We start from the raw sequence: 14,413 nt of genomic DNA, 5'->3' as shown, positions 1-14,413 counted from the left end.
CTTGACCCAGGCGGCTGAAAAATGCCCCAGGAGAAATACATGGGGCAAGAGTCCTGTGACTCCCAGGAACCAACCATCCTCCTTCCTCTTCCCCATGCAAAAGGGACTTGGAACAGCTCCTTGTATCTCTAGCGCTTTGGGTAGGGAAGGGTGCTGGGTCCCAGGTCCCAGCCTCCTGGAGCTGCTGCCTCTGCTGCAGGGACTCACCTTTCTGAGGTCATGCTTCTCCTGCAGCTGCAGCAGCCCCACCATGTAGGATTGCTGCAGTGAGCAGGGCTTTGGCAGGCATGGTTTGCATCCCAGCTGCCCAGTGTAGTGCTGCTTCATAGGAAACCATATGCATATTTGCTACAGAGCTCATATGCATATGTAGGCATGAATTCATAAGCTGTTGCAAGCATCATTTTACCCTTCTACCAAATGTATTCACTTCCCTGGGCATGTGGATATTCTTGCATTTCCTACAGGAATCGCTTGGTGACCCCCAGTACATTTATAACCTTGCCAAGCATGCACAGAAACATCCCTCTGTACATTCAGTGCAAACCAGCTGCAGAAAAATGTTTGTCTAACACCAGCTCATTTCCATTCATTCGTGATGCTCAGGGACTGAGAAGGCAGATAGACTGGGCACTGATGGCCTTTGGCAATGTCACCTGAACCATGTTTAGCAGGTCTAGGGGCATGATTCCAGCCTGTGCTGACTCCCCCACTGGGGGGTGCCATTGAGGGAGCCACACCTGTGTTAGTGCCGTACACCAGGTGATTTCCAAAAATAAAGGGCAGTGCAGTGCGACCCAAAAGATGAGCTGAATGTCCTGAAACAGTCTGTGTAATTCATGCTCAGCAAATATGTATCAAACCCTGGTCTGGTCTGGTCTCGTCTTTCTTCCCTGTTCCAGTACCCAAAGCTGATGTAACCTGGCTGTAAGGAGAGGAGGAGCCATGGGTGCTGGGTCTCCAGGGGTCCAAAGAGCAGAAAGCCCAAAAAGCATCCCTATAGATGAGGAGTTGTTCAAACAATTCAGAAACTTTCCAAGGTCCCATGGGCTCCTCTAGCTCTGCCTGTTTTGGCTTGTTCGCTGTTGTTACCTGTGTGTGTTGGGTGTTCATGGTAGACATCGCTCCTGGATTCTTACTCATCCTAATTGATATCTGGCCACTGGCCCATCTCTGTGGCTGCGTCCTCGTGAGCGCGGACGTTTGGTTCCCTAGGGACAACTAGCAGTGGGACACCTTGTGCCACCACTAGTTGTCCCTAGGGAATGCCTGTGCCATGCACCCTCCGATGCGTGGCAGATTACCCCAGGTGCGGTAGGGGAGGCTGGGGTCAGCACTAGGGTCCTGAGGGCCAGTGGCCTTACCTGGGGTCCTAAGGGCCTCCTGGGACTGCAGCCATGGTGATCCTGCTGCTCCGAACCTGGCTGGCAGCTGGAGTGTAGCTCCAGCTTTGAGTGCCACGTGCTACTCCCATGTGCGCCACTGCTTTTTTTTTGCATGGGTGGAATTCCCATGTGGGAGCGTCGCATACCCCACGGCCGCACTCGTATGAACGTGGCCTGTGTGTGCATAGGTAAAACGTTTTCCCCTCAAAGGCTCTTTTTTCAGGAACCCAGGTCTTGTTTATGAACTCTAGCTCAGGGTTTTTTGGACTGTTTTAATTTTACCACAAACCCATTTTCTTCCCTTTCTTCTGCGGTTCCCCCCTGCACACAGCCAGAGACTCCTCTCACCATTCTCCTTTGGTTCCAGCAGGTGCCAAGGCCATGAGTAAGAGTGAGGAGGAGGACGCTCAGCAGGAACCACGTGGGACAGTATTGGGAAGAGCTGAAGAAGACATTGCTCAGAGTCCTGGGCAGGGAGAAGCTTGTGGAAATGAGAGTGAGCCACTGATGCCAAATGGAGCAAACTGCAGCAAAAGAGGCAGCAGCCTCCCTGCTCGCAGGGGGCAAGGAGTGAATAATTTTGAAGCATTTACTTTGCGGAGGAACCCGAGTGGGACGAGACCAAACCTGTGCAGCGAGTGTGGGAAAAGCTTCCGCTGGAGATCAAGGCTTATTACACATCAGCGACTCCACACCGGAGAGAAACCCTATAAATGTCATGACTGTGGGCAGAGCTTCAATGAGAGCTCTGCCCTGACCGTACACCAGAGGATCCACACAGGCGAGAAGCCGTTCAAGTGCCCCGACTGCGGGAAGAGCTTCACTCAGAGTTCAAACCTCATCCAACACCAAAGGATCCACACAGAGGAGACGCCCTACAAGTGTCAGGACTGTGAGAAAAGCTTTAACGACAGCCGGCACCTTGTCCGGCACCAGAGATCCCACTCTGGAGACAAGCCATACCAGTGCACGGACTGTGGGAAGAGCTTCAGCCAGAAATCGGATCTCACGAGACACCGAGGAACTCACCTTGGGGAGAAACCTTTTAAATGCGCTGACTGTGAAAAGGGCTTCAGCCAGAGCTCCGATCTCATCCGACACCAGCTCAGCCACTCAGGAGAAAAGCCCTACAAGTGCCCCGACTGTGGGAAAATCTTCAGCCAGAGCTCAAACCTCACCACCCACCAGCGCATCCACACGGGAGACAAACCCTACTGCTGCCTGGACTGTGGGAAAAGCTTCAGTCAGAAATCAGATCTGAGCAGACACAGAGGAACCCACCTCAAGGAGAAACCTTTCAAATGCTCTGAGTGTGAGAAGAGCTTTGCTCGCAGCTCAGCACTGATTAGACACCAGAGCATCCACTTACGTTAGAAAACAGTGGTGCTTCCACCTGACAGCACTTCTGGGGTTGCCCCATTCAGTTAAATGTGGTTTGAAGGTTGCACTGGAGTGACGCACGCTGGAAGTTAGGGTTCCAGCACGGTCACTGCGATGGCTGTAGGTTCCCGCTGGTCGCTGAGATGGCCGTGGGACTGGGCCAGGAATAAAGAACATTGGTGCCTTTGTAATCTGTAAACCTCCATCTCTAAAAGCTTGTCCATTTATTCTGGCACAAGGGGATTGTGTTTGGGGTGTGAACATAAGATGTGAGTCTAATGGTAAGGGCTTCCCTTGCAGAGAAAAAGTCAGTTATTCTGCCAGAGGACGTGTATTTTCCCACCCGGGGGCCCAGTGCCTCTGCTCTGACGGCAAGAGAACTTAACACAGGAATGGAGAATGACCTGTTACCTTAGCGAGAGGCATCTGGAAGGGCTGGTAGACAGATGAGAGAGTCAAGTCACCCACACTGGCAATGTAGGCTGATCACTTTCTATAAAGGTGCTGAAAAAGGAGGATGTAGGAGGGGCAGATTGAAAAGGAAATGGTAGAATGGATGAGAGAGGAACACCATTAAACAAATGCTATGCCCCTGTGGGCTCCTAAAGCCACCTATTGTGCCCAACGGACTTATCTCCATCACCCCACTAATTCCTGCCACATCAATGACTAGTGAGAAATGCTGACGGATCATGACCGCAGATGAAGTGCCTCAGACTTCAGTGTCAGAAGCTGCTACGCTCCTCATCTCTGTGGTGGTGAAAGAGCCAGGGGCATGCGGCTGGGCAACATGCTTCTTGAGAGAGCTGGGATGGCTGGCCCTGTCCTGGCAGGGTCACTCCAAGCAGAAGAGAGATCCAGAGTGGCGGTGTACTGGGGCCTTGTGTTGGCATCAGGTGGTGCCGCTCTGACTGGGGCTTCAGGATAATGTGGGATCTCTCTTGGTCTTTCTTTCTCTGTGAAGCTATCTAACTTCAGAGCTATCTCTTCTGAGCCTTTTGTGCCCCTTCCTCTGGGAAAAAGGCCCTGATGTCAAGAGCTCAGATGCACTTATGAGAGTGGGTCAAAACTGGAAGGAAAATTGTGAAACATTTTGAAAATTAAAATAAAAAAAGAAAGTTTTATTTTTCCGGGGGGGGGGGGTTGTATTGTCTTGCAAACTTTTCAGAAGTTAAAAGGAAAAATTCTAGGAAGTCCAATTTTTTTCTTAAAAGTTTGAAACAACAAACAGGAAGTGTTGATGAAAAACACCCCCCCCCCAATTGATACGGCATTTATTTTCAATTAAAACTTGTTTTGTTTGAGAAATGCCCTCTCACAATAACCAAAAGTAACTGTCTGAAGAGAAAGCTGAAGCCAAACATGCTGCTGCAATAAGATTTTGAGGCTGCTTGTCTTCTCCCATGCTAACCCCTGCCCCTCTGCCCCTCTCCCCCCCGTTTGTCTTTTTTGTCACACCAGCTGTCTTTACTTGATATCCCCAGCACATCCCTCAGGACTCCTCAGGGAAATCTAGTCACTCAGGGCTCATGATCAACGGGTCAGATTTTCCGCAATCTTGCTTTGTGCGCGCTGCTTGCGAGCCCCGGCAATGCTCAGCAACTCCGAGGCTCCAAGCCAAAGGATCTTGCTCTTCTGCTCAGGGCCTCCTGATTGCCAGAACGGGCGCGTGGAAGGAATCCCCCCTAAGTCAGATTGTCAAGGGCTGTGAGGATTTTTTCCCTTCCGTTGTAGCATCAGGCAGACCATTTCCTAGTATCTTCTGAATGTATAATGACGAATGACTTCTCTGTCCCTGCAGCAGCAGGGCATTGGCAGTCTCTCCTTTCCCCTGCTTTCACCTATGGCATATTACAGAGTGGTGTTGGCGTATTGGGTACTGCACCTTATAATTGTGTGTGAGGGTTGGAAGTGGCTATTTTGGAGATCGATTGGGTTTGCCTCGGGTTTCCCCATAGGTAATTCCTTGGGATTACCGCTGAACAGAGGGACTGTCCTGAGCGGCCCAGGAGGCCCCTTTCGGACCCATGATTTTTCATGGGAAGGACCCAGGGTAGAGGATGGCACAAGCTACTCTTAAGCCACAAACGAAGCTTCTGAGTCAGACATTCACAATTTTTTTCATGCCTTTGACAGTAGAGACAAGCTCAGCCTCCTGCCAACTTGCTCTGATTTCCCTGTGTGGCATCATCCTTTCCAGCCCCTTCAGCGTACCCTTCCTATCCATTTCTGCTTCCCTTCAGCTCTCTCCCTCCCTGCTCCCTTTCCTCTGCTGGAGAGAGGGCCCATTCACGTTCTTTTGGGGGCATGTTGTTTCTCCTGCCTTGTGACCCTGAGACCTGTCTGCATCACATGAGGCTATTTTAGAGTGACACCATGAAAGCACATACCTCCCACCCACTCCTCTGCGTACACCAAATGTCACAAAATGTAGCATGACTGTGGTTAGAGCAACCCTGTGTGTGCACCAACAGGCACACCTCAGACTGAGAGCAGTGTGGAGGGGACCCTGGGAGGGGACCCTTGCTGACCCACAGCCCTTCTGAGTGTTTCTCTCCTCCCAGCCCCACATATCTTCCCCTCTGTTTCCTCATGGACCACCTTCAAAAGGACTGAGTTGTATACTGTGGAAGCTAATAAAGGATGAGGCAGAGAAGGCTGAAGTCTCAGCTCCTTTTTTAATGCTTTGGCTGTCACGACAAATGTCAACTCTTAGACGAAGAGCCAAGTTGGCAGCAAGGGTAAGGGAGTAGATTACCCCAGGGCATGGGGTGGATGGAGGCTGGGAGGGAACGTGGGACCAGTTACAGGCCAGGGGGTCCAAAGCAGAGAAAGACTTGCTACCCTGCCTGCAGGGATGCCTGGGGGCCTGTGCTGCGATGAGAGGTACCAAGCTGCTGCTGGTGGGAGTGATTGCAGCAAGGAAAGGAGCAATGAGATGGTGCCCACTGACACTAGAGGGCTCTGGCTGCAGCTGGTAGAGCGGAGGCAGCTCTCTCCGCTGTCTGCTCAGGATGTTGAGCGTCCTGCTTTAGATGCTGCTGCTGCCTCCTCCATTGTGATCCCAGGCTGAGCGGCTGAGGCTGCCACAGTCTGTGCTGTGGGGAGTCCTTCATCAACACCCCTCAGTGCTCAGCCCAAGTGGGGGCTTTCTCTGGTGGCTGGAACCAGTCCCCGGGGCAGTCCCAGGCTCTGCTGACACCAGCTCCCGAGCTGGAGGCTCCAGATAATGGAGAGAGACACTGGGGGGAAGCGCTGGGGCAGGTAGCACAGGGACTCTGCACGGACGGCTCCTCTGCACCCATCTCTGCTCCCCGGGGGTCTGTGAGTCCCAGAGCTGCTGCCCTCGCTGCCACACAGGGTCCTGCTCCTCATAGCACTGTTCCAGCCATGACCTCTGGCAACTGAGCCCTCTCAGTCCTCTGCTTTGCTCCCCCACTCTGCCTGCCCTCTACTCAAGATCCTGCTGTTCTGCTCCTATGGCTGGGATGGACCCCAGACCTCTCACATCATCCCCACAGAGCTCCCACCCCAGCCAGGCATGCTCTTCACCCTCCACGCACATCTCCAGAAGTCTGTCTGTGCCCCCCATGCAGCACTGCCTTTCTGGTCCTGGACCACGGGGACTGGAGAAAGAGAGATCTGCAGCCTGATTTCCTCCTTTGCAACTAGGAGGCTTTTCAGTTAGTTTTCTTCTCAAAGGTTAACCTCTGACTCCTGCTGGATCCTCTCTCTGCCCCAGCAGGTGATGGGATAGTGAGTGAGAACAAGGAAGACAATCCCCAGCAGGGAGGTTTTGAGCACGTGGAACTGCACAGGATGGTTTTGCAAAGAGGTAAAGACAGTTCCCAAAGCCCTGACCTGAGCGAAACCTGTCAGAGTCAGTACAAAGGAAAGAGAGAGGAGGGGAGATGGGATACATCCACTCGAGGGCGAAGAGGGGTGAAGAGCCTCAGTGAATCTGCCCAGCAGAGAAAGGCCTCAGAGGAGCAAGCGGCCACATGCGGGAAGTGTGGCCAGAGCTTCCCCTGCAGCTCAGCCCTCAGCGTGCACCAAAGGAGCCACAACAGCACCCGGGAGAAGCCGTACAAGTGCGACGAGTGTGGGAAGAGATTCAGCCGCAGCCTGAACCTGGTGATTCACCAGCGCGTGCACACGGGGGAGAGACCCTACAAATGCCCCGACTGCACCAAGTGCTTCAAAAACAGCTCGGGCTTCCTGCGCCACCAGCTGGCGCACACAGGGGACAAGCCCTTCATCTGCCCTGACTGTGGGAAGAGCTTCAACCGGAGCTCCACGCTTATCACACACCAGCGCACACACACGGGGCAGCAGCCCTACAAATGCGCGTGCTGCGGGAAGGCCTTCAGCCAGAGCTCCAACCTGATCCGGCACCAGAGCACGCACGGCGGGGAGAAGCCCTACCCCTGCCCCGACTGCGGGAAGAGCTTCAGCCAGAGCTCCAACCTCATGACCCACCAGCGCATCCACACGGGCGAGCGCCCCTACAAGTGCCCTGAGTGTGGCAAGGGCTTCATCCAGATTGCCAGCCTCGTCTCGCACGAACGCACCCACCTGGAAGGGCGGCCCTATGCCTGCCCTGACTGCGGGAAGCGCTTCCGCTACAGCTCCAGCCTGGCCTCCCACCAGCGCACCCACACGGACGAGAACCCCTACAAGTGCCCCGACTGCGGGAAGAGCTTCCCACAGAGCTCCAACCTGAGCTGGCATCAGCGCATCCACACAGGCGAGAAGCCCTACGTGTGCCCTGACTGCGGGAAGGGCTTCATCCAGAAGTCCAACCTTTTTGCCCACCAGAGGACCCACCTTGGGGGGAGACCTTTCAACTTACCCCTGGAGGGAGGGATGAAGCCTAGGGATTGTTCTCTGTGAGGCACTCCAGCCTATATGGCATACAGGCCTCTCTGTGTCCCTTTAACTAAGGAGTGACCCTGACCTTGGGCCTGACCCTGCATGAACATGGTCTGAACCAGGTGTATTTCTGCTTAGCTGAAGTCCATCAGGCCCTGTCCACACTCTAGCTTACATCAGTTGACCTGATTGTGCAGGCAGTGAAAGTATTCTAGAGTAAGCAAAAGTTAAGTCCAGATTAACTCCAGATGTGGATTCAAAGGTGATCTTCCTGAAAATTATGGTAGAACAGATCCAGTAGAGCAGTTATCCTAGGACCGTTATTTTGGTCTATTGTCCCATCTAGACATATCCTAAAAGTATGACTTGAAACTGGCTTTTATGATCCAAAATGTTGCTCTTTTCCATACTTTTTTACCCTATCTTCTCCAGGATGCTGACATAGCTATCATCAGCTTCCTACCTAAGGTTGACCTCTCAACAATAGGCTTCATGCTGGCATCCTTCACCAGTTGCACCAAGTTCCTTGGAGTAGAGGCACATGGCCTGTTTGGTACCCAAGCAGCAGTGGACATACCTGACCCTTTTGTTAGCCAGTCCTGCTAGTGTCCTTTTGTCTCTCTGGCTGGTCATCCTTGCAGGCAGCCCCAGGCTGAAATCTGTGCAGCAGTGGTATTAAGGGCACTTGCTTTCCATGGGTTTCTCCAAAGTACTTGTACTCTCCCCATTCCCAGAGCATTGTTAGGTCAAGGACCTTCTTGCAACCTCACTCACTGGTGCAGCAAACTGAAGCAGATACATTGGTGGGTGGGTGAATGGGTGGACAGGGGGGCAGCAGCTGCCGGCAAAGGGCATGGAGGTGACTATCAAGAGTCTCTTGGCAGAGTCTACAACACAATGTTAAAAAAACAAGTGGGTAAATGTCAAACAAACTATTTGACTGAAGGTCATTGCTCTGTGGCACCCTAGCTGGATCAAATAACCTCATCAGTTTTTTTGCTCATGTTATTGTTGACCTTCTTACAAACATGAAGTAGAAAAAAGGGGTAAAACACACTGGCCTCACTTTTCCTGTGGGTCCATTGCAATTAAAACTGGTGAGATCTGTAGCAGAAAATGGCAAGATAAGATGCCTTTTAGCTGCATCAGCTGAAATTATCTGGCCCTTAGGTTTAGTTTCAACTATTTCTAACCAGAACAGGAAGACAATTGATTACATTGCACCTTTCTAAAGACGAGAGTTGGATTAAAATCTGAATTCTTATAGTATCAGAAACTTCATTTTTTAAATGTTCCTTTGTCATAAACCAGGACATAATGTAGACTTCTCCAAATTTTTCACAAAATAAAATATTCACAAAGATCTTATTTTGATTTTATTCAAACATTGTATTTTGCTATGGTTGTTTTCTTTTCATGTTGGCTAACAGAGCAGAGCACAGCAATGGAACAATAAGGTTGAAATAAAATATTTTAAAAATTTCTTGTAAAGATTTCTGATGAAATTGCTGCATCCCCCTGAAAAGTTTTGATTCAGCCAAGTCAACATTTGTCATGGAAACACACCAGCTGGAACATTTGCAACCTGCTCTACTGTAGAGAATCCAAGGCTGTTTCTGAATGGTTCATGTAAAACCCAAAAGGCTGCATTTAATGTCTTTGTAAAACATGAGGATAAAAGCATCCATTCGGGGGCATTCCCAGGGCATAAGCTATTTCATTTTTACACATCTAGTTACTTCTGGCTTCACTTTGTAAATGCTGTATTCAGCACTCCCACAGATTTGAGATCCTATTTCCGCCACTGGTGGAACAGGACTTTCTGGGAATTTGTGGTGGAGGAGGAAGCAGCCCAGTCTAGCAAAAACCCAGCAGTAAAGCACCTGCCCAGGCTGCAGGCCCTGCCCAGCCAGAGGAGGTTTCAACCTGCTTACTTCCTAGCAAAGTGCTGTAACCACTAAGCCATAAGCTAGGCATTGCCCGAAGTACCATCTCCCCTCATCCCCCCCACCCCCTTCCGGTTGAAGCTGGCCCACTGGGCAGGCAGGAGGGGAAGATATGTGGGGCCAGGAGAGGGACAGTCAGAAGCATTGTGGCTCAGTGAGCTGAGCACTGCTACAGGAGGTAGGAGCTTGGGGTCCCTTCTGCACTGTTGGTGCATGCACAGTGGTGCTCTACAATGCTGGTATGTTTTGTGACATTGGATGCAAACAGAGCAGGAGCAAGGAGGTAACACGTTTTCATGGTGTCACTCTTGAATGGTCTGCTATGATGCAGATGGGCTTCAGGGTCGCAAGGTGGGAAAGGCAACATTTCCACCAAAGAACTAGGATGGGGAAAGGAAGCAGAGAGGGCGAGAGCTGAAAGAAGGCAGACTGGGTAGCAAGCATACAATCTAAGGGGCTGGAGAGGATGATACTGTGCAGGGAAATTGCAGCAAATGAGGGGGACACTGAGCTAGTCTTTCCCATGTCAAAAGTAATAAAAAAACAAGATAACTGTAAACTTCTGACTCCAAGGTTTCCTTTGTGATGTGAGGGCAGCGTGTGCAGTCCTCTAAGCTGGGACCTCTCATATGAAAGAAACATTGGACTGGAAGAGGTCTCCCAAGCCACTTATTTCAGTCCCTCTGTTCACAGGTACTCATTTACCCATGGAGCCCCCCCAATCATCACTTCAGACCCTCACACACAGTTATAAGACACTGGGCCTAAAGCACCAACACCCTGTAATATGTTACACATCAAGTAAGGGGAATCAGCCTGGCAACAAAGACTGCTCAGGGAAACAACTACCTACCCTCAAAATTTTATTGCAGGGACATACTTAGCTTCAGTTTCCTCTTCAGAGTTGCTTGTGGTTATCGAGAGGGGGGATTTTTCAAATAAAGCACTTTCGTGCATAATAAATGCCATAACTGTTCATGGGGAGAGATCATTGTAACACTGTTTTTCATCACCTCTTCCTGTTTGTCATTTCACATTGTGCAATGAGAAGAAAAAGGAAGGTTTTAGGATTTTGATCTTTTTCTATTCAAAAAGCTCACAAGAAAAATCCAAAAAAGGGAAAAATTAAATATTTGTTCTATTTTCAAAATGCTCCACAATTTTTCCCTGGGTTTTGACACGCTCTCACAAGTACATCTGAGCTCTTTGAGGCAATCAGTGGCCAGGATCTTTCCCTCAGAGGGAGGGGTGCAAAAGGCTCAGCAAAAAAAGCTCTGAAGTTAGGTATTTTATCAGAGAGCGAGAGAGGTGCCAAGTGAACCTGATGCCCCAGTCAGAGTGGCACTATTACAAGGCCCCTGCACACTGCCGCTCCAGCCCTCTCTCCTGCCCGGAGTGACCGTGCCAGGGTAGGGCCGCCTAGCTCAGGCCTCTTCAGAAGCATTCTGCCCAGCCGCATTGCCCCTTGCTGTTACACCACCGCCGGGACCAGCAGCTGAGCAGCTTTTGACGCCGAGGACTGAGGCACTTCTTTGTGAACAGTCAGTGTTTCTTACTAATCAGTGATGCATGGTATGAGTTAGTAGGGGAAAGGTGAGGGAAATATGGAAATACCAGTGTTTTTAGGTACTCAAGGGGCCAGGGCATTTGCCTATGTTGCTCACTTAAGATTTATACCTCTTTATTTCCTCCTTTTCCACCAGGTCCCACTACTGTAAGAGGTGGCTCTCCATTGCTACGTTCAGTTATCTTGTTCACTGACAGCAGACCCTGGGTCCCCAGATGAGAAGCCACACATCCTCCCGGGAAGTTCTACAAAGCCATTAGACTGATGCCATATATTTACACCCCAGAGGACAGGGACAAGCCTTGTGAGATGGAGAGTTTACAGATTACAAGGGCACAAACAATCTTTATTCCTGACTCAGCCCCACCGCCATCTGCACGACCAGCTCTGACTTCCAAAGTGCATCACTTCCATCCAGGCCTCTAACCATGTTTGTCTGAAACGGCGCAGCCTTCGCTCCTGGGTAGACGCACCACCGTTTTCTACCCTAGATGAATTCTCTGGTGTCTAATGAGAACTGAGTTGTACGCAAAGCTCTTCCCGCAGTTAGTGCAGTGGTAGGGTTTGTCTCCCGTGTGGATGCGCTGGTGGGTGGTGAGGTTTGAGCTCCGGCTGAAGCTCTTCCCGCAGTCAGGGCACTTGTAGGGCTTCTCTTGAGAATGGCTGAGCTGGTGCCGGATGAGATCAGATTTCTGACTGAAGCTCTTCCCACAGTCAAGGCACGGGTAGGGCTTGTCTGCTGTATGGATGCGCTGGTGGGTGGTGAGGTTTGAGCTCTGGCTGAAGATTTTCCCGCAGTCGGGGCACTGGTAGGGCTTTTCTCCTGAGTGGGTTCTCTGGTGTCGGATGAGGTCAGAGCTCTGGCCGAAGCTCTTCTCGCAGTCAGCACATTTGAAAGGTTTCTCCCCAAGGTGGGTTCCTCTGTGTCTCATGAGATCTATTTCCTGACTGAAGGTCTTCCCACAGTTGGGACAGCGATAGGGTTTGTCTCCCATGTGGATGCGCTGGTGGGTGATGAGGTTCAAGCTTCGGCTGAAGATTTTCCCACAGTCAAGGCACTGGTAGGCCTTCTCTCCTGTGTGGGTTTTCTGGTGTCGGATGAGATCGGAGCTCTGGCTGAAGCTCTTCTCACAGTCAGCACATTTGAAAGGTTTCTCCCCAAGGTGGGTTCCTCGGTGTCTGCTGAGATCCGATTTCTGGCTGAAGCTCTTCCCACAGTCCGTGCACTGGTATGGCTTGTCTCCAGAGTGGGATCTCTGGTGCCGGACAAGGTGCCGGCTGTCGTTGAAGCTTTTCTCACAGTCCTGACACTTGTAGGGCTTCTCCTCCACATGGATCCTCTGATGCTGGATGAGGTTTGAACTCCGATTAAAGCTCTTCCCGCAGTCGGGGCACTTGAACGGCTTCTCGCCCGTGTGGATCCTCTGGTGCACGGTCAGGGCAGAGCTCTTGTTGAAGCTCTGCCCGCAGTCATGACACTTGTAGGGTTTCTCTCCAGTGTGGAACCGCTGATGAGCAATCAGCCTTGATCTCCAGAGAAAGCTTTTCCCACACTCACTGCACAGGTTTGATCTCATTTCACTGGGGTTCTTCTGCAGGGTAAGTGCTTCAGGGTTATTTGCTCCTGCCCCCCCTTGAGCAGGGGACCTGCTGCCTCTCTTGCTGGGGGGTGCTCCATTTGGCATCTGAGATCCACTCTTGTTCCCACAAGCTTCTCTCTGCTCAGCGCCCCTTTCAGCTCGTCTGAGTACTGCCCCAGGTGGTTCCACATACTCACAATCCTTCTGCTGATGATTATCCTCCTTAGTCTCACTCACGGCCCTGTCACCTGCTGGGACAGAGAGAGAATCCAGACAGGAGTCCTTGACTGTGTGTGGGGGAAAGGTAAACTCAGAAGGGAAAGGAAAAGGGTTTTTCACAGAATTAAAACCGAACTAAAAATCCTTGAGGTAGAATTGACAAACAGTACCTGAGTTCCTCAGAAAAGAAGGCTTTTAAGGGGAAAACTCCTTACCACAAAGGGAGGGGTCAGTGGCAAGATATCAGCTAGGATGGGTAAGAAGCTGCAAGTGATGTCTGTCGTGAACACCCAGCACACACAAGGAACAACAGCGAACAAGCCAAGACAGACAGGACTAAAGAAGCCTGTGGGGCCCTGGAAGTTTTCTGATCTGGTTGAACGACTCCTCACCTACAACGATGCTTCTTGGACTCTCTGCTCCTTGGACCCCTGGGGACCCAGGACCCATGGCTCTTCCTCTGCTTTCAGCAGGGAGGTAGCTTTAGCCTTGAGCGCTGGAACTCCTGTTCAAGGGAGAAAGACCAGACCAGACCAGACCAGGGTTTGTATATTTACTGAGCATAAATTACACAGAATATTCCAGAACTTTAAACTCATCTTCTTGGGTCATATATACACTGCCCTTTATTCCTGGAAATCAACTATTCTGCTGCATAGAAGAGTGCAGCCCCCTCAATGGCACTCAGGGCGAGGGAGCTAGCATAGGCTGGAATCAGGCCATTAGACCAGCTGCAAATGTGGTTTAGGTGGCCAAATAACCATCAGTGACCAGTCTATTTGCCTGCCTGCTCAGTCCCTGAGCTATCTTCCCCCACTGAGCAATAGCCAGAGCCCTCAAGTGGTGCCACCTGGTGAATTGCCCTCCCACAAGCCAGTGGTAACACAACCAGCTTTCTGCAGCTGGGGCAAGGTTTCAACTGAATGGGTGATGGGAATTTTCTTTGGGCGCTTGGCAAAGTTCTGCAGGAGTTGCTGTAGGAAATGTAAGAATATACACACGCACAGAGCTTTTAAGTTTGGTAAAAGGGTAATAAGACCCTTGCAGCAGCTTATGAGTGCTTGCCTACATATGTATATGGGCTCTGTATTGAATAAGCTCCTATAGCACTACACTGGGCAGCTGGGATGCAAACCACGCCTGCCAAAGCCCTGCTCACTGCAGCAATCCTACATGGTGGGGCTGCTGCAGCTGCAGGAGAAGCGAGACCTCAGAAAGGTGAGTCCCTGCAGCAGAGGCAGCAGGTCCAGGAGGCTGGGACCGGGGACCCAGCACCCTTCCCTACCCAAAGCGCTAGAGATACAAGGAGCTGTTCCAAGTCCCTTTTGCATGGGGAAGAGGAAGGAGGATGGTTGGTTCCTGGGAGTCACAGGACTCTTGCCCCATGTATTTCTCCTGGGGCATTTTTCAGCCGCCTGGGTCAAGGACTCTCCATCACTGCCCTGGTCAGGGGGGCTGTGCTCC

General features: G+C 51.2%; 2 protein-coding genes across 3 annotated transcripts in view; one reads left to right on the top strand and one right to left on the bottom strand.

Moving 5' to 3' along the window:
- The window catches only part of LOC109317636 (zinc finger protein 501-like), a 32,287-nt gene extending 18,575 nt beyond the window's left edge, over positions 1–13,712 (bottom strand). The window contains exons 1-3 of one of the 2 annotated variants that reach the window (XR_002103084.1): positions 13,342–13,712; positions 9,788–12,981; positions 7,746–7,750 (exon numbers count right to left, since the gene is read on the bottom strand). Coding sequence is in view for 1 of the 2 variants with exons in the window: in XM_019546441.1 (XP_019401986.1) it covers positions 11,637–12,981; positions 13,342–13,399 (1,403 nt within the window). In the remaining variant the exon portion in view is untranslated. The remainder of the gene's footprint in view (positions 1–7,745; positions 7,751–9,787; positions 12,982–13,341) is intronic. The other variant, XM_019546441.1, reaches the window with a different exon arrangement.
- Positions 168–10,703, top strand: LOC109317632 (zinc finger protein 271-like). The gene is made up of 3 exons (XM_019546433.1): positions 168–1,003; positions 1,753–2,754; positions 6,751–10,703. The coding sequence occupies exons 1-3, from the start codon at positions 946–948 to the stop codon at positions 7,656–7,658; spliced, it is 1,968 nt and encodes a 655-aa protein (XP_019401978.1). The 5' UTR covers positions 168–945; the 3' UTR covers positions 7,659–10,703.
- Positions 13,713–14,413: the final 701 nt, after the last annotated feature.

The sequence above is a fragment of the Crocodylus porosus genome, unplaced genomic scaffold (assembly GCF_001723895.1).
Source record: "Crocodylus porosus isolate Cpor-Errol unplaced genomic scaffold, CroPor_comp1, whole genome shotgun sequence".
NCBI lineage: Eukaryota > Metazoa > Chordata > Crocodylia > Crocodylidae > Crocodylus > Crocodylus porosus.
This window is presented reverse-complemented; position numbering and strand designations above follow the sequence as displayed.

What these genes read in the sequence shown, in the direction of transcription:
- LOC109317632 (XM_019546433.1), top strand. Translation starts at nt 946, where the DNA reads ATGGGTGCTGGGTCTCCAGGGGTCCAAAGAGCAGAAAGCCCAAAAAGC. An exon ending in CCCAAAAAGCATCCCTATAG is followed by an intron (nt 1,004 to 1,752) that starts ATGAGGAGTTGT and finishes CTTTGGTTCCAG; the next exon opens with CAGGTGCCAAGGCCATGAGT. An exon ending in ACACCAGAGCATCCACTTAC is followed by an intron (nt 2,755 to 6,750) that starts GTTAGAAAACAG and finishes GAAAGGCCTCAG; the next exon opens with AGGAGCAAGCGGCCACATGC.